This window comes from Coregonus lavaretus, assembly GCF_964263955.1.
Source record: "Coregonus lavaretus genome assembly, chromosome: 27".
Lineage (NCBI taxonomy): Eukaryota > Metazoa > Chordata > Actinopteri > Salmoniformes > Salmonidae > Coregonus > Coregonus lavaretus.
The window spans coordinates 34578359-34598701 of NC_140014.1; the positions used below are offsets into that span (position 1 = coordinate 34578359).

At 43.4% G+C, this 20343-nt stretch overlaps 1 protein-coding gene across 1 annotated transcript; it reads right to left on the reverse strand.

Annotated features, from left to right (window-relative positions):
* Nucleotides 1-6883: 6883 nt before the first annotated feature.
* LOC311103111 (galactocerebrosidase-like) lies at nt 6884-17219 on the reverse strand. Its single transcript, XM_084144647.1, has 17 exons — nt 16997-17219; nt 16794-16862; nt 16600-16663; nt 16272-16385; nt 15533-15672; nt 15361-15399; nt 14983-15110; nt 13361-13516; nt 11413-11537; nt 11022-11149; nt 10534-10623; nt 9934-10023; nt 9524-9668; nt 9079-9259; nt 8537-8700; nt 7730-7806; nt 6884-7460 (listed from the first exon to the last, which is right to left on the reverse strand). Exons 1-17 carry the CDS (start codon nt 17141-17143, stop codon nt 7317-7319), a joined length of 2001 nt encoding a protein of 666 aa, XP_084000773.1. The 5' UTR covers nt 17144-17219; the 3' UTR covers nt 6884-7316.
* Between the last annotated feature and the right edge of the window lie 3124 nt (nt 17220-20343).

Below are 20343 nucleotides of genomic sequence, written 5' to 3' on the forward strand. Positions count from 1 at the left end.
AAGGAAGTCTCGAGGTTTTGCTCGCCTGAGGTAGATATATCTTATGATAAGCTGTAGACCACACTATTTACCAAGAGAGTTTTCATCTATATTTTTCATAGCTGTCGATTTACCACCACAAACCAATGCTGGCATTAAGATTGCACTGAATGAGCTGTATAAGGCCATAAGTGAAAAGGAAAATATTCATCCAGAGGCAGTGCTCCTAGTGACCGGGGACTTTAATGCAGGGAAACTTAAATCCGTTCTACCTAATTTCTACCAGCATGTTAAATGTGCAACCAGAGGGAAAAAAAACTCTAGACCACCTTTACTCCACACAGAGACGCATACAAACTCTCCCTCACCCTCCATTTGGCAAATCTGACCATAACTCTATCCTCCTGATTCCTGCTTATAAGCAAAAACTAAAGCAGGAAGCACCAGTGACTCGGTTAATAAAAAAGTGGTCAGATGACGCAAATGCTAAGCTACAGGACTGTTTTGCTAGCACAGACTGGAACATGTTCCGGGATTCTTCAGATAGCATTGAGGAGTACACCACATCAGTCACTGGCTTCATCAATAAGTGCATCGATGATGTCGTCCCCACAGTGACCGTACGTACATACCCCAACCAGAAGCCATGGATTACAGGAAACATCCGCACTGAGCTAAAGGGTAGAGCTGCCGCTCTCAAGGAGCGGGACTCTAACCCGGACGCTTATAAGAAATCCCGCTATGCCCTCCGACGAACCATCAAACAGGCAAAGAGTCAATACAGGACTAAGATTGAATCGTACTACACCAGCTCTGATGCTCGTCGGATGTGGCAGGGCTTGAAAACTATTACAGACTACAAAGGGAAGCACAGCCGCGAGCTGCCCAGTGACACAAGACTTCCAGACGAGCTAAATCACTTATATGCTCACTTCGAGGCAAGCAACATTGAAGCATGCATGAGAGCACCAGCTGTTCCGGATGACTATGTGATCACGCTCTCCGTAGCCGATGTGAGTAAGACTTTTAAGCAGGTCAACATTCACAAGGCCGCAGGGCCAGACGGATTACCAGGACGTGTACTCCGAGCATGTGCTGACCAACTGGCAAGTGTCTTCACTGACATTTTCAACATGTCCCTGACTGAGTCTGTAATACCAACATGTTTCAAGCAGACCACCATAGTCCCCGTGCCCAAGGACACTAAGATAACCTGCCTAAATGACTACCGACCCGTAGCACTGACGTCTGTAGACATGAAGTGCTTTGAAAGGCTGGTCATGGCTCACATCAACACCATTATCCCAGAAACCCTAGACCCACTCCAATTTGCATACCGCCCCAGCAGATCCACAGATGATGCAATCTCTATTGCACTCCACACTGCCCTTTCCCACCTGGACAAGAGGAACACCTACGTGAGTATGCTATTCATTGACTACAGCTCAGCATTCAACACCATAGTGCCCTCAACGCTCATCACTAAGCTAAGGATCCTGGGACTAAATACCTCCCTCTGCAACTGGATCCTGGACTTCCTGACGGGCCACCCCCAGGTGGTAAGGGTAGGTAACAACACATCTGCCACACTGATCCTCAACACAGGGGCCCCTCAGGGGTGCGTGCTCAGTCCCCTCCTGTACTCCCTGTTCACCCATGACTGCATGGCCAGGCACGACTCCAACACCATCATTAAGTTTGCCGACGACACAACAGTGGTAGGCCTGATCACCGACAACGATGAGACAGCCTATAGGGAGGAGGTCAGAGACCTGGCCGTGTGGTGCCAGGATAACAACCTCTCCCTCAACGTGACCAAGACAAAGGAGATGATTGTGGACTACAGGAAAAAAATGAGGACTGAGCACGCCCTCATTCTCATCGATGGGGCTGCAGTGGAACAGGTTGAGAGCTTCAAGTTCCTTGGTGTCCACATCACCAACAAACTATCATGGTCCAAACACACCAAGACAGTCGTGAAGAGGGCATGACAAAGCCTATTCCCCCTCAGGAGACTGAAAAGATTTGGCATGGGTCCTCAGATCCTCAAAAAATGATACAGCTGCACCATCGAGAGCATCCTGACTGGTTGCATCACCGCCTGGTATGGCAACTGCTTGGCCTCCGACCGCAAGGCACTACAGACGGTAGTGCGTACGGCCCAGTACATCACTGGGGCCAAGCTTCCTGCCATCCAGGACCTCTATACCAGGCGGTGTCAGAGGAAGGCCCTCAAAATTGTCAAAGACTCCAGCCACCCTAGTCGTAGACTGTTCTCTCTGCTACCGCACGGCAAGCGGTACCGGAATGCCAAGTCTAGGTCCAAAAAACTTCTCAACAGCTTCTACCCCCAAGCCATAAGACTCCGGAACAGCTAATCATGGCTACCCGGACTATTTGCACTGCCCCCACACCCCATCCCCCACCCCATCTTTTTACGCTGCTGCTACTCTGTTAATTATTTATGCATAGTCACTTTAACTCTACCCACATGTACATATTATTTCAACTACCTCAACTAGCCGGTACCCCGCACATTGACTCTGCACCGGTACCCCCCTGTATATATAGCCTCCCTAATGTTATTTTATTTTACTTCTGCTCTTTTTTTCTCAACACTTTTTTGTTGTTGTGAACAGGCCGTGGCTCGGTTGGCTGAAGTTCTTGTTGATGTTGGCCTTCCTGTGACACCGGGTGCTGTAGATGTCCTGGAGGGCAGGCAGTGTGTCCCCGGTGGTGCGCACCAACCTCTGGAGAGACCTGCAGTTGCGGACGGGACGGTGCAGTTGCCGTACCAGACGGTTATACAGCCCGACAGGATCTGTAGAAGTTCGTGAGGGTCTTTTTCTTCAGCCTCCTGAGGTTGAAGAGGCACTGTTGTGCTTTCTTCACCACACTGTCTGTGTGAAGGGACCATTTCACGTCCTCAGTGATGTGTACACTGAGGAACTTGAAGCTTTTGACCCTCTCCACCGAAGCCCTGTCGATGTGGATAGGGGCGTGCTCTCTCTGCTATCTCCTGAAGTCCACGATAAGCTCCTTCATTTTTTTGATGTTGAGGGAGAGGTTATTTTCCTGGCACCACTCCGCCAGGGCTTTCACCTCCTCCCTGTAGGCTGTTTCATCGTTGTTGGTAATCAGGCCTACCACTGTTGTGTCGTCAGCAAACTTGATGATTGAGTTGGAGACGTGCGTGGCCACGCAGTCATGTGTGAACAGGGAGTACAGGTGGGGGCTGAGCATGCACACCTGTGGGGCCCCAGTGTTGAGGATTGGCGGAGATTGGCCCTTCAGGAATTCCAGGACCCAGTTGCACAGGGAGGGGTTCAGACCCAGGGCCCTGAGCTTAGTGATGAGTTTGGAGGGCACATTAGGGTTCGAAGGCTGATCTCTTGTCGATGTGGGATAGGGCAGTGTGCAGTGCAATGGTGATTGCGTCGTCCTTGGAGCGATATATAAATTGTAGGTGCAAAGGTGTCGGGTAAGGTGGAGGTGATATGGTCCTTAACTAGCCTCTCAAAGCACTTCACGATGACAGAAGTGAGTGCTATGGGGCGATAGTCATTTAGTTGAGTTACCTTTACTTTCTTGGGTACAGGAACAATGGTGCACAACAATGGTGGACAACAGACTGGGATATAGCGAGACTGAATATGCCTGTAAACTCTCCAGCCAGCTGGTCTGCACATGCTCTGAGGACATGGCTTGGGATGTTATTGCACTTAAATGAGACTGTCTTTTCAGTTGTCCCCATAAAGCAAAACAAAACAATATTGACTGTAAGCTTGAAGCTGTCCCCCAGAAATATAATGTTGATAAATTAGACATTAATATACAGGTAGGTGACATGTCTCTCACAGACTCTGACTGCCTAACTCCCCCTTTAATCAATGAAAGCATTTTCCAGGCCTCCTGAGAGCGACTGGAGCAGACAAGAAATATTGGCAGAAAAGAAAAATGTGTCATCCTCACGAATCGAGGGGCACATAATGATATTCACAAGGAGACCACCCACAGAGATGCAAGGCAAACTGTTCCTAAGCAACAAAACACATTTTCTTTCTGAACACCGATGAAGCTGAGGTTTACTGGGGGAAATTTCCCCACCGAATTAAGGCCTCGGCTCATGGTGTGTGTGTCCTCTCTGTGTGTGTGTGAAAGAGACATCCCTCCATGGCTTAAGAGGCTTTGAGAAACAGTGACCAGCATCACTCTCAGTGGATCCCATCCACCTACAGCTCAGCATATTGAACGGACCCTGTGACACAGTGCGCTATACCTGCTTACACTGGGTAATGTGCTGTAATGTGCTGCATTGCTTTATGGTAAAGATGAATTAATCTATTTATGTTTAAACATATACAGTACACAGATATGATATACAATGTCTGCTGTATGTATCTCTGTATAATTGTTATGCTGGTAAGACTGAAAAACTCCAATCAGCCCATAGCTGAGGCAAGGCTTCCATCTAGTGGTCTAATACTGACATTCAAAATAAGTAGAGACTGACCCCTGTTGGATGATGTCATGAGGGATGCATCTCCAGTCTTCTGTGGCTTCCTCTCATTTCTTCATCTCCTCTTTCAACTGCACCGATCAGAATAAATGCAAAACAATGTGCTATGTGATGGATGTCAACCGCTATTTTCACGTGTGATGGTTTGTCATTACTGTCAGTCCAGTGGGAGGGAAGAGCAGAGGAAGCCACGTTAACAGGAGGAACTGTAAGTATCAAGAATCTGTCTTGCTTTTCAACTCAAACTATTTGAACACCAAATACAAGTACATCAATCTGGGTTTTTTTTAGGGTAAAAAAGGGATTAAGTGCAAGTAAAATGTGTGTTTATACCTCAGACCTGTAGTTTGATTTACCCCTACATATCAGAAAGGAAAATATTAAAACACAATTTGAAATTGTTTTGTTGTGGCTCACGCTGATTAAGCATGTACAATTAAATAATGTGGTGTTTCACTGCAAGCAACTATGTACGCTTAGAGCTGCGAGTGGAAACATGAGAGTGACGCAATGAGCTGCCATTTTTTTTATGTATCCTTTGAAATCACAAGACAAATCAAAGTCATTATGATCCTACTGGGACTACTTTTTAGTTACCAAGCACACCCAAGTTCATTACGCACGTTAACATGTTAAGTAACTGTTGGCCTCAGTCAGGCTTTCATCCCGTTCTCAGGGCTTTTAAGTAATGGTCTGCAGAAAAACAACACAAAGAAAGCTGTGTGTTAACAAAACAGGGCAGGGAACGACACATTTACTAATCAACCTAATCAAAGTCTAAGCGAAATGGGGGGCCATTTAAAATGTTATGGCTGAAATACTGTCTGCACCCAAACTGTTCAGTTCAAACTTTTCAAGTGTTTAAATATGACTTTTGAAGTAAACTCACTGTTAGTAGGACATCATGGCTTAATTGCATCAACTGTTACAATTGTGTTGTTTCCCTTTAATCACATTATAAAAAAGCTACAACATAACTTTATATAAGAACTTCCCCCTAAATATAATCAAAGGGAGAAAAGGCTTTCACTAAATCACTTTTAAATATGATGCGAGTACAATTCTGAATCACAGAGGGTACTAATCTGATGTTAAATCCTGATGACAAGTCCCACTTCACTCCACTTGGGTGATGATCTTGAAGAGATATTCTACCTGAAATACAAAACACATAATTAATATATCAGATCGGAGGTGAAAACCTCGTAACCAATTTAGATTTTTCTTAAACGTATTGAAATACAGCAGTTTTTTCAATTTCCTGAAAAGTTTCCTTTTTGGAGATTAGTTTTCATCCGACAGCAACGATATGGGGTGTATTAAGTCATGCTATGAGTGTCACTTGGATTTTTAGGATGTATTGGTAACTTTGGAAATGTTTTGTATGAGGATTTGTTCAGCTTCATTTGGATGTCCATTGTCCTCTGGCTCAACACTCTCCACCAGGGACTCCCCAACTACACAGGTAGACAAGAACTGCACACAGATGGGGGACCTTTTAGGCCGGCATGGCTCTGGTCAACCCAGTCTTACCCAATGGTGTATATAAACTCTGGATTGCTGATGCTATGCATTGGCCATTGAGAGGCTTTGAAGTCACCGGTCGGTCATATTGGCAGTCCCCAGAAGGAGCAGTCCTCCATAGGAATGAATGGAATTTTACAGTATTTCAATTAAATGTTTCAAGGACCAAATTACATGTTAAGTATTTTAGTTGTTGTAGTGGGGACAGTAACATTAGCCATCTCAACATTTTTTACTTTAATGAAAATGTTTTATTTAATGTTTTATGTTTAGCTCACATATAATTTAAAAGTATGCATTAAGTAGTCTGTAATATAATAAATGCGGCAAAAACAAATGTAGACATGAATAAATGCATTTCTATAGCTTGCAAAACATTTTTTTAAATGGTGGGGGAGTGCCAAGATGGTGGCAGGGTGTCTTCAACACAGCGCCTCCATCAGTCATCTAGTGTATATGTAAATTATTGGTCTTACCCTTTGTAGCTAGCTATTATTATCCTTAACTACATAGCTAGGTGTAATAAACAGCCACAGCCTATTTGTCCTTGTTTTGCTCACTGGCAATGAATAAAACAAGGTTTCTCTGTTTAGCTCGGAGGCATAGTTAATTATTATTTATATGATATGTAGCTGTTTATCAAAATCGAAAATAATAACCATTGCAAGACATTTCAAGGCATAGGAGTCCAGGCTGTTTATAAAAACCACACTTGGTGTGATGAATAATCTTAACTTCTTCCTCAGCCATCCTGTGCTTAGCTGTTGTCTGGTCGTCTCTCCCGTTACTTAGCAACAAGTGGTATCCTTTCACCACGTTTTTGCGCAGGTGCAAACTTGTTGAAAAAAAGATGCTAGAGGTAGTTTTAAAATAGGCCTTCTCTTTATTGTAAACATTTGTAAAATATAAATGTACTAATACTTTCAGTATTTAGTCACTAGGCAACAATTATTTTCTCAGTGTATAGAAAAGGCTTCATAGAAAAGTAATATTTCATCACAGTAATTCTCAGATCCAAACGGTTGATTTCCCCATATTTGTTGGCAAATACAAAGTATTTCTCAATCTTTAAAGCTAGCAAGGCTTACACACACAACATTTGTGGCAAACGTTGTTAATCGAATATCTGTGCATTCAAATGAGCTATTCCCTTTTAAAAACATTTGTGGAAATAAAAAAGCTAGCCTTTTCTCATTTGACACAATCACATTGAAGGGCTCATAGAGGCATAATGGTGTCAATCAATTAATTCATGACCAAGACATATTCACCACCAACACACACAGACAAATGATCATTTTGCCTCCACAGCAAAGTTGTCAAACTGTGCCAGTTCAAATGAGTGTGTTCCTATGGCAGCCCAGCCATTCTTTGGTCCCAATACCACAGCATTATTCCATAGTGGATATCCATTCAGCATTCCTGTGGCACATTCCCCCTGAAAAGAGACAGGTTTCTATTAGTTAATGTGTCCATATAACACAGATACATATACTGTATAAGGCTATGGCAGGGAGAGGAAAATAACCCCCAAATACTTCAATTTGATAAGTTGTCTGGTAGAGACAAACACTATTTTCCTCCCCCAAGGTCTTGAAGTCATTTATATGAAATGAAGAGCTGACAGAGATGCATTTTGATGATAATTATCAGGTTTCCCTGGAACTAGTTTTTCTACTGTTTCAGAGATTGAAGTTGTGAACATACCTCGACTGTGAGGGATAGCGTGTGCCAGCCGTATGCTCTCGTTCCAGAATGACCCTCCGCAAGCACAGTCTTTCCAACTGTGAAACAAATAAGACTTGGTAAACAACAGGCATTAATATATCAATGGCTTGTGCACTACACAACAATACATAGTTTACTGATAAGCAGGCATGTTTAAAACTCAGGTATCACTTCAAATAATTAAAGGGGCAATCTGCTGTTCAAACACTAACAAAGTGGGCACATTTATGGGTGGCAGAACGTACGGCGGCAGAATGTACAGGGTGGCAGAACGTACAGTTTACAGTTACAGTTTAGTCATTTAGCAGACGCTCTTATCCAGAGCGACTTCCAATTAGTGAGTGCATACATTTTTCATACTGGCCCCCGTGGGAATCGAACCCACAACCCTTGCGTTGCAAGCGCCATGCTCTACCAACTGAGCTACAGGAGGGCCAGAACGTACAGGGTGGCAGAACGTGCAGAACGTACGGCGGCAGAACGTACAGGGCGGCAGAACGTACAGGGCGGCAGAACGTACAGGGCGGCAGAACGTACAGGGCTGTTCTGCCACCCATAAATGTTTTGGGTGTACGCGCATGCACACACAGGAGGTCCCGTACCAGGAAGACATTAAATCTACTTTCACCCTGTATAACAGTGTCTGCTAAATGACTAAAATGTAAATGTAAAATCTCTTTCAATGGATAATCGCCATTGAGATAGCTTTTTAGTCCTAGACTAGGCTTAATCTGTGTCTGGAAAACTGGCCATCTATATGCATATTCTTTTGAGTCAAATACAGACCAAGGTCATTAGTGACTTTGTAGGAGCCATCTGCGAACACCCAGAAGAAGACTCCCTTGGCGCTGCGGACAGACCCGCCTCCTTTGTCCACTCTGGCTGCGATGAACACTCCTCCAGTCTTCACTGTCTCCATGAAGACATCACAGCTCACTGTCAGGTTCTGCCTGGAAAACATACAGTATACATTACAAATCTACACCGTAAAATGCCCTCTTTCCTGCCCTGTTTTCCTTTCCAGGGATTACACAACACCAGTTTCATAAGACATTTGTAGCACATCAAGGCAGATAAATATATGAAAAGCCCTTCCTAAATAACGTTATTATCATGACTTGAGCAGGAGTCTAAGACGTATTGCTTATTGTTGAAATAAAAGCCTTTGCACACTATACCCACCGCTCCAGGGTGAAGTTTCCCCTTGGTACAGATCTAGGACCAGCTTCCCCTGCCCCAATCATAACCTTAACCATTAGTGGGGGGAAATGCAAAACATCTATGGGTAACTTCACCCTATACACCCCACCCCCGCTCTGACTCCTCACCATTTATAGTCTCCGATGACGCTGATGGTCTGGTCGGCATCTGCTGCCCAGGTAACAGGCATCTGTGTGACCACCTGGCGCAGGGTGAAGACATGAGGACCAGGGTCCGTCAGGTTGATGTAATACTCAAACACCCCCGTCTGGTCAGCAAAGTCTGGGGCCTCAGAGAAGGAAGCGTTTGCTGCAGAGAAAGAAAGAAAGAAAGAGCGAGAGAAAGAAAGAAGGAGAGAGAGAGAATGAGAGGGAGAGGAGAGAGAGAGAGGGGAGAGAGAGAGAGAGAGGGGAGAGACAGTAGAGAGAGAGAGAGTAGAGAGAGTACAGTGTGTGAGCAAGCAAGAGAGAAAAGCATTAATTTAATAATTTAAACTTTGATATGAATTTTTTTGATCATTTGCAGGTTGTTTTTGGTAGATAACAAATATTTCTCCCTTTAAAATGCACTTACCAACATTAAAGTCATCCCTGTAGACTTTGGGGAATGGGCCAGAGGGGGGAGGATCAGGGTAAGTCCCTTTCTGCCCAGTGGTTATGGTAGTTAAAGTGTAAACCTCATCAACATCCAGGCTCAAGGTGAACGAACCATCAGAAATCTAGCAAGGAAAGTGGAAGGGAGCCAGCATGAAACTCATGGCAATGTGGTAAAAAAACTGCCCACACCAAAACAACATATCCAACGTAACCACTCATAAAAGTTAGTGAGGAAATGTGAAAGGTCTCAGGAGGAGTAATATCATGCTGTGCAAGACTCAAAACAAGATCCAAAAACAGTGTCATCCTGTCAGATGTCATCTTTCCAAACACTTTCAGAAGCTTGTGTGCACACTGCACACCTCAAAAAAAAGTATCACAGTTTACCTTTAAGGGGCTCAGTTTCTTGAAGAAGAACGGCTTTTTAGTCTTGAAGTCAAACCTCGACTGCCATACCTGTAGTTCCCTGATCGAGGCCTAGGACAGAGACACGCTTACTAACGAGACATGCCACCAGAGGTCTCTTCACAGTCCCCAAGTCCAGAACAGACTAAGGGAAACGCACAGTACTACATAGAGCCATGACTACATGGAACTCTATTCCACATCATGTAACTCAGTCAAGCAGTAAAATCAGATTTAAAAAACAGATAAAACTATACTTTATGGAACAGCGCAGACTGTGAAGAGCATTCGCAAACACATGCTAACACACTCACTCTACACACACATTTTAATATTGTTATTTTGCTGTAAATGTATTGTTATTCTGCTGATTTTGTATTGTAAATAGGTTATGGTAGAGTAGTGTGTAATAAGGTGTTGTGTTATGTATTGGTTTATTGTATGTAAATTGTGGTTGGACCCCAGGAAGAGTAGCTGCTGCCTTGGCAGCCGCTAATGGAGATCCGTAACAAATACAAAGACAAAGTAGCCTCTCAATCATTAACAGGCATGCGATCACCTGAGAATTGTAACAATACTCACAAAAGATCCCTTGAGTTGGAATGTTACATTCTGGGGTGTGACATTGAAGGGCAGGAGAGGAGGTCTTACGCACACAGAATGATCATGAGTCTGAAAGATAGAAAAATAACATTTATCAAATTCACAGTCCCGTTGTGTCACAGACAATTTAATCTACTAACTATGGTCACAACACGGTCCTTGCATCAACAGACAGCTAAGTGGAAGTGAGCTGACTTCCTTTTTCTAGCTAAAGCTTAGATCGTAGGCTCCTGAGAAAGCACAGCTTAGTATGAAAGAGAGAACCTCATGAGGAAATTGTTGACTTTCTCCAAAACCAGCCTTAAAAGTTAAGCTTCAGAGATCTTAAAAGGGCTTTACTATAATGGATTATTCAAATTAGGAAATGGTTCAAAGCACAGTGTACAATCAACAAAATCATTAGATGGCATTACTCAGAATAAATATCCCGTTTAACAGACGTACTATACAGGAAGATAAATATAAACCATGGTTTCTATGACGACGGTGAGGTTTCCTTTGCTGTCGGTCAGTGCGACATAACTTCCCCCGTGTGCCAGATGCCCAACGGTCTGCAGGTAGGTCCATCCAGGCTGGCTAAACTGGGTGGTGTGGGCTAGGAGACAATATTGTCACATGTAAATCAAAAAATCAAATGATTTTATGAAGTCTTTTTACATTAGCAGTTGTCACATACTACAAGATGAAATGTGAGATGCTGATAGCTACTTTTGGGGAAGCTTCACATAATAGTGATACTGTAAGAAGGTCATCAAATATCATTGTGCTAACCTGTACCTACTGTAATTTGTACCAATAACAAAACATAGGAAAAACACAATTTGAGGGTGAACCATCCCTTTAAGTGCAGTGGGTTACCAGTTATCCAGATGGGTGATTCCACCACATAGTTCCCAGTCCAGGGCTCCTCTGCTGTCATCAAGCCGTCTCTCCCAAAGGGAAGGTCCTCATAGTAACTGGCTACCAGGTTCCAGGATATGGTGCTGAAACAGTAACAAACAGATATTTAAATTGTGGGAATGTTTGTTCAAAAAATTCAGCTGTTCAGAAATATGAGGCAGATACACCTTCCTAAAATTGAGTTGCACCCCCTTTTGCCCTCAAAACAGCCTCAATTCGTCAGACCATGGACTCTACAAGGTGTCTAAAGCGTTCCACAGGGATGCTGGCCCATGTTGACTCCAATGCTTTCCAGAATTGTGTCAAGTTGGCTAGATGTCCTTTGGGTGGTGGACCATTCTTGATACAGATGGGAGTGAAAAACCCAACAGCGTTGCAGTTCTTGACACAAACCAGTGCACCTGGCACCTACTACCATACCCCGTTCAAAGGCACTTCAATCTACAAAGGCACTTCAATCTTTTGCTTGCCCATTCACCCTCTGAATTGGGCACACACACAATCCATGTCTTAATTCTCTCAAGTCTTAATCCTTGAACCTGTCTCCTCCCCTTCATCTACACTGATTGAAGTGGATTTAACAAGTGACATCAATAAGGGACCATAGGTTTCACCTGGATTCACCTGGTCAGTCTATGTCAGGGAAAGAGCAGGTGTTCCTAATGTTTTGTACACTCAGTTTAGGCTTACATCATCATGGTTCAGAAGAGGGTGAGTAAAGAGAGAAACATAAAGGGAGTGTAAGCAGTAACTACGTAGTGTGAGTAAAATAACACACGCGCATAACGTGTAACTACGTAGCATGAGTAAAATAACACACGCAGAACGTGTAGCTACGTAGCATGAGTAAAATAACACGTGCAGAACGTGTAGCTACGTAGTGTGAGTAAAATAATACGCGCAGAATGTGTAGCTACTTAGCGTGAGTAAAATAACACACGCACAGAACGTGTAGCTACGTAGTGTGAGTAAAATAACACACGCGCATAACGTGTAGCTACGTAGCGTGAGTAAAATAACACACGCGCAGAACGTGTAGCTACGTAGCGTGAGTAAAATAACACGCGCGCAGAACGTGTAGCTACGTAGTGTGAGTAAAATAACACACGCGCAGAACGTGTAGCTACGTAGCGTGAGTAAAATAACACACGCGCTGAACGTGTAGCTACGTAGCGTGAGTAAAATAACACACGCGCAGAACGTATAGCTACGTAGCGTGAGTAAAATAACACACGCGCAGAACGTGTAGCTACGTAGCGTGAGTAAAATAACACACACGCAGAACGTGTAGCTACGTAGCGTGAGTAAAATAACAAGCGGAGAACGTGTAGCTACGTAGCGTGAGTAAAATAACATGCGCAGAACGTGTAGCTACGTAGCGTGAGTAAAATAACACGCGCAGAACATGTAGCTACGTATCGTGAGTAAAATAACACACGCGCAGAGCGTGTAGCTACGTAGCGTGAGTAAAATAACACACACGCAGAACGTGTAGCTACGTAGCATGAGTAAAATAACACACGCGCAGAATGTGTAGCTACGTAGCGTGAGTAAAATAACACATCTGGATCCTTAGCTTTGAGAAAGAGGTTTCCGGAGGGGCAGGGGCGAAAACTCAGCATTCGCAGCCATGGCCTTAATTGACCACTATTTTACTGGTAACTCTATTTAGTCTAATGACAACAGCTCTCTTTCAATCGCTGACTGTGACTACCAACTGAAAAAATACAAATTTCAGCGTCTCTGTGACAACTGACAATAAATGAATCTAAGCAGGGTCAACTTGTCCAACTGCTAAGTTCACTTGCCCATGGTCAACAGGGCAACCCTTAATGTCATAGAACGACTTTCTCACCATTGCCATTCTAAGGCTGATTTTATGTAGTAGAAATAAATCAAAACATACGCAGTCATGAGTCCGTTGACATAGTTCTGGTTGAGAATGCGGGCCCAGCAGCCTCCCCCCACCTCGTCGTTAAAAGTGCTGTAGTCTTCAGACGACCACAACTTCTTCTGCGTCTTCAGGGCCTCCATCACTGTGGTGGTGCCTGGGTAGTGGGCCCTGGCAGTCCACATACATGGAATGGTATGAAGGTGATGAACACACACACAGACACGTGCGCATACAAACACACACGTTCACACACACACACACACACGTATACAGACACTACATACAAACACACACGTTCACACACACACACACGTATACAGACACTACATACAAACACACACGTATACACGTCGTGGACACACACACACACTTGAAAAATAAGCTAAATAAGAACTGTGAATGCAGAATGTAGGTCTGAGGAATAATTTCAGAATGGATGGAAGAAATGCATCCTGCAGTAAATGGAAGAGGTGGTCTCTTCAAGAGATGACGCAGCAGAATCCAGTAGAAACACTCTCCTACCCGATCACGTCTACTGCTTTGGCCAGCTCTCGATCGACAAGCACTGAGTAGGTTATGGGCTGCCATAGGTTATCATTGGCTATGATTCTGACCACCCTTATCCAGAGTGTACCGTAGCAGCTACCCAGCGACAGAGTGAGAGAGAGGTGAGTGAGAAGGGGATGAAGTATTGAAGAACCATTCAGGACCGTGGACTACATTATCGTATTCACCTTTTACTTTAACATATGCCAGTGCCATGCAATAGATGCATCTTCGATACTAGAGAGTACACATTCTCTATTAGTAGAGAATCAACTCCTGGTAAATGCAATGTCTTGGGACTGCCATGAATATATGCATTAAATAAGATTGTCCAGATAGGCAGATGAATTATGAAGAATGTATTTGAATTGGTACTGGTGCACTGAAATGCACTTAAAACAAAGTTTGCATTTACCAGGACTTGACTGTAATTGTGTTAGGCATCTACCTCTCCTGACTGAAGTAAAAACAGCCACCAACCTTTAGCTTATAGGCTAGTCTGAACACAACAGAGCAATCATAGTTATGAAACGGGATGGCATCACACAGACTTCCTTATTGCCTGCCAAGTGTTCTAGAAGGGTGGAGTGGAAAAACTAACTGGTGACAAAAGCAAACTAAACAGATCCTGGGAACTGAAAGACTGTTCAGTTCCTCATTCACCTTAACTGGCATCTGGGTTTAATAATGCAATGTTATTTAACACTTTACTTCTGGTGCAAATGCATCTGAGAGCATGTTTGTTTGGCATGGAGCAGTGCATTTCTAGACCTACAGAATACTATTGCCTACACCACATCTACAGAGAGAAATACCTGTGACATTAGTCACATACCATGCCATGGAGGAAACAGAGTGATTTGGAATGAGCTGGAATTGCAAGGGTTGTAGCTCAATTGGTAGAGCATGGCGCTTGTAACGCCAGGGTAGTGGGTTCGATCCCCGGGACCACCCATACGTAAAAATGTATGCACACATGACTGTAAGTCGCTTTGGATAAAAGCGTCTGCTAAATGGCATATTATTATTATTATTTTGTGTCACTTCAGAGCAAGCTGTGGTCCATGACCATGTTCTCCCCTACTTACCCTAACACCTCAACAGCATCGTTGAGGTACGGGTCTACACCCATGGCATTGGACACTTCCCAGTTGCCGTCAGCTGCGATGATGCCCACATCGGCTAAGCCAACTTCATCCAATGTGTCTCGGAGCACCTTGGTCACAAATTATATGCTCTCAGACGCAAACAGCTGATCTTGATAGGATTTTGATGTTTTTATGAACAATTGTATACCTCTGCATCTCTCTCTGCCAATAGCATATAGACCTAATTGAACTAATGGCTGCAATAGTAAAACCAAATGTTAGTGGCTGTATGTTAGTGGCTGTTTTTTCTTCTAAGGCAGTTCACATTGTGTAATGGTAATGGCTGGTAAAATAGGAACAGAAAACAAAAATACCAACCTTGATGTACTTGCTGTCAAAGTTCTTTTCATTCCAAATCTATACAGTTAGAAAACATCAACAGCATATGTTTAAACAGGTGGGTAGATTGAGGTAATACATATTTAGATCATGTTTGTATCCAATTACAATATTCTCAGTACACAACTCACAAAACATTTTGAATACACACCCCAACATAATCAATATCCAGGTCATGGTACTGCTTGGCTCCTAAGATCCAGGACACCACGTAGGATGCAGTTATATTAGGAAAGTCGTATGGCCAGTTCTTCCCATGCCCAACCCAACCTGGGAAGGCCCACGGCAAACCTGCAGGTACAAGAGGTAACATGAACAGAGACCATTGCTAGAGAAAGACCACAGCTGACGCTTATCTAATGGCCTTTGCAAAATTTGACACCCTAGCTACATCAGTCTTACCTGTGAAATCATCCAAGATATATATAGTGCTTGACTTGGGCAGGAGCTCACCAGAAAAGAGTACAGGCACCTCAAATGTTCTACTGCTTGAGTTCCTCCACCTCAACTAGCTCAAAAGTATTGCAGTGTTCCTGCTCCTAAATATAAACAGTACCGGCACCTATTTCAGTCCAAGTTAAGCACTGGATATGCGCTGAGGAGTATTTATGTTTGTAATAATGCCCTTTTGTGGGTAATAACTAATTGTTGGACCTGGCTCCCAAGTGGGCCCACCCATGACAGCGCACCTAGTCATACCATGGCTGCGCCCCTAATCATAGATTAGGGCCAAATGAATGTATTTCAACTGACTGATTTCCTTCTATGAACTGTAACTCAGTAAAATCTTTGAAATTGTTGCGTTTATATTTTTGTTCAGTATAGTATAGTGTGTTATCCTAATCATAGTATGGCAGAATTGAAAGGCTCTACTGGTCGTCCAGTCTCACCTATGAGAGTGATGTTGGGATTCCTCTTCTTGGCTTCTCTCATCAGCCACCACTCATACCCCCTGAAGTAGTTCTCATCGTTCTCATAGTGCATGTGTGAGGGTTCCGTTCCATCTAGGGGAAAAAACTGAATTGAAATGTACTCTTCAGCTTTTACTAGCCTACATGTTAGGTAAGGTAACAAATACATTTTCTGCCTGTCATATAATTGATAAACACAAAGTATACCTCCCTATGGGCCCTGACAAAAGTAGTGCACTATAAAGGGGAATAGGGTGCTATTTAGGAACCTAACAAAGGAAGTGCAGGAGGTATTTTCTATGTTTACCTGTGGTCTGGGCGTCACCTCCAATCTCTACTTTCAGGATGTGTAGAGAAGCCCCAAAGTTTGGCTGCAGACAGCAAATAAAAGTGACATACTGTTATGGATCTCACACCAAGATACGATTAATGAATGGCTACCCATGAAATTAGATAAGAGGTATTCAGACATGACATAAGAATGTTTACAGTTGTAGCTACCTTGAAGAGGTAGTCCATTATCTGGCTGCGGTAGGGTTCTGCATAATTGACAAGCAGGCGAGATGTTGCCTAAAACGAACAGGGTAACGTGTCAGAAAGTGACAACGATTAGACTGTAAATGTACTATCTTGTTTCATTGATATTTCTCGTACAGACGAACCATGAAGAAGCCTAGTATTAGCAGCTAGCATTAGCTACTTACCCCTCCACCACTCAAACCTCCAATACCGTCAAACTCTCTCCCTAATCCGATTGTATCATCCAAAACGTAGCTCTCAGAAGTGCAGAGATCAAAACATAAACAAACACACAAGGCGATAGAAAAAGCTAATTTATAAATCATCCTCATCTGACCAATGTTTACAGAAAGTATGGCTGACTGTACTTAGGGATGCAAACACACGAGTTTTCATAAAACCACGCCCATTTAGATCATGTGACAACTAGGTATATGATTTCGAATTTATTTTCTTACAATGAGACTAGGTAAATGATGGGCTTTATTCCAATGAAATCTAATATCTCTGATGAACATTTTGTCCAAATAATGGTCCAAAAATGTGTGCACTCTTTTGCCTCCAGCCTTCATCAGCTGACACCAATTACATACACTAGGTCAAAATTGAAACGGAGATTTGATTGGTTCAGTGGTGGAAAAAGTACTTAAATGTCATACCTGAGTAAAAGTAAATATACCGTAAAGGGCAGGTAGCATAAACTTAACCACATGTAACATATAGATTTGCATTTGTATACGCATCAAAAGTCCCAATGCAAAGTTACACCTCACTCTTCTATTTTTCGAGTTATTAAATAAACTCGTGCAGAATTCAGAAGAATGCTGAAGTCATGTTGGAAAATGTGATGTAATATGGAGGACCCGGCAAGGCAGCCTATTCCCTATACTGTAAACTCCAACAGAAACAACTTCAAATGTATAGCTTCAAATTAAACCAAATCATTTGCACTCATGACTACACTCATCAATAACATTTTCAGCCAACTTACAAGCAAATACTTTATGAATGTATTGTTACAAATCAACTTGCAAGGTTGCTGGCCAACTAGCCTGCTAACGTTAGCCCTACTAGTCTGCTAACTTTAGCCTTACCAGCCTGCTAATTTTATGGTTGCACTACATGAGTAAGCCAGTTTCTATCAACACCTAGCTTACAGCTACATTAAAGAAAACCCAAGTTTTGGAAATACATAACGCCATCTAACCAGTTATCAAATCATGTTAGCCATATGCAGTTATCTTAGCCAGCAAGCTAGCCAGCCAGCAAACGTTAGCTATTTTCCAAACTAGCTATTAGCCTAGCCAGCCTAGCCAACCACCACGGTTATGGTAGGCAAGCTACAGTCCAACTACTGGGGACCAGCTAGAACACAACTAACACAACACAACTGAAACATAACCCCAGATCAAAGCAAAGAGAGAGCAGCGACTTACAGTTGATGGCTGAGGCCCATCTAATGATAAAACCTCTAAAAGCGTGCAGGCTGAGTTAGCTACCAAAGCCAGGAGAAGGCAGGCGCTTCACCGGCGATGGAGAGTCAGGGAAATCCCAATTAAATAGATTCCAGATGTCTTTCAGCTAGCCGAGAAGGGTGCAATTGCGGCCCGCAATTCGGGATGTTCCTGCATGTGGGTATTTATGCAGCTGCAAGAACCCCTCTTTATACTTCTATTGGTAAATGTTTAAGTTAGGACAGGCGTGGACAGGCGTGGACAGGCGTGGACAGGCGTGGACAGGCGTGGACAGGCGTGAGGCGGGGGCGCTCCAGTACATTAGGTGGCATTAATGCACAATAACGTTGGATGCCAGACGCCGATAAACCCCACAGAAGAAGGGGCGGGCCTGTCGGGCACTGTTTTCTCGCAGTTCTGTTAACGATGGCGAGGTCAGGTGTTTGGCAGTAGGAGCGTTCATGCAGGAATCAATGGGATGCTCGGGGGGGGGGGAGTGTATATGAAGGAACCAATGGGATGCTCGAGGGGGGGTGTTGCCCACATGCAGGAACGCCCCGAATTGCAAGCTGCAGTTGCACACTATTGCCAGAGCCTGCCGTGCTAACAGGTTCCCACTAGATAACACAGCCACAAAGTCTGTGACGAGCATGCAGCATGGCCGCACGTGCCCCATCTGCTTTTTGTTTATATCACACTTCCTGTGATTGGTGGATTGTAGCTCACCACCTCCAACATTTGGTCTGGAATGTAATTACATGCTAGCATGGCTAGTGGCTAACGTTAGCCAACTTGAGTTAGCTACCGAGCTAGCATACGAACTCGGTAGCACAGAGTAGATCCTCCATATGGCCACACACAAATAGACAGATCATTTTTTACGTCAAACTATCACTTAAATAGCAGCCAGCCGTTGTCACTGTTGATATCTACAAATTCTCATCTAACCAACCATTTATAGGTTATTCAAAGTTTACGTGTGGTCTTTGAATAGTGTTAGTTTAAACAACACTATACCCCAAACGTTTGCCCCCTGTTCTATTGATTTCAGCTTGATATTGATGGAAGTCATTAACAAAGAAAGTGTTGCGTTACACTTACCGCGTTGGTGACCCACTTGAATCAAAATGCAACACTTCAAAACATAGCCAGCTGTCTTTTACAAATTGTTCTCTAACCAGTGATGGACTCATTACTCCCAGATTCAGTGTGGTTTTTGAGCTGTGTTAGTTTTAACAGGACGTGTAACCTCATCTCCCCCCTCTCGCATTTATCTTTCTGTGTTGGTGACACTCGTATCAAAATGCAATATTCCAAAATGTTTTCTGTAGGTTTTTCCTCTAACCAGTGATGTCAAAATAGATCCAGTTGATATATTTCAGGTTTCAAGTTTTAATGTCAGGTGCACAAGTACAGTGAAATGCCTTTCTTGTGAGCTCTAAAACCAACAATGTAGTAATCAATATCAAAATGCAGTATAATCCTAAAAGAACATTAGGAAGAGAAAAAACACACAATAAATAAAAATAAGAAATACGAACACGAGAAAGTATGTAAACAATACTGTATACAGGGTCAGTTCCAGTACCATATTTACAATGTGTAAATACTGGAATGATAGAGGTAGAATGATAGAGGTGGAAATGTATAGGGGTAAGGTGACTAGGCATCAGGATATATGATAAACAGAGTAGCGGCAGCATATATGATGATTGTATGTGAGTTTGTGTGCATTTGTATAGAGTCTGTATGAATGTGTGTGCATATTATGTGTGTGTGAGCAGATGAAGTGAGTGTGTGTGTGTTGGAGTGTCAGTGTGCGTGAGTGTGTAGAGACCTCTGCGTGTGCATAAAGACAGTGCAAAAATAAACAATTCAATACAAGGGTCAGCTCAGATAGTCCGTGTAGCCATCTTTAGTCAGCCATTTAGCAGTCTTATGGCTTGGGGATAGAAGCTGTTCAGGAGCCTGTTGGTGTCAGGCTTGATTCACCAGTACCGATTGCCATGCGGAAGCAGAGAGAACAGACTATGGCTTGGGTGGCTGGAGTCTTTAATGATTTTCCGGGCCTTCCTTTC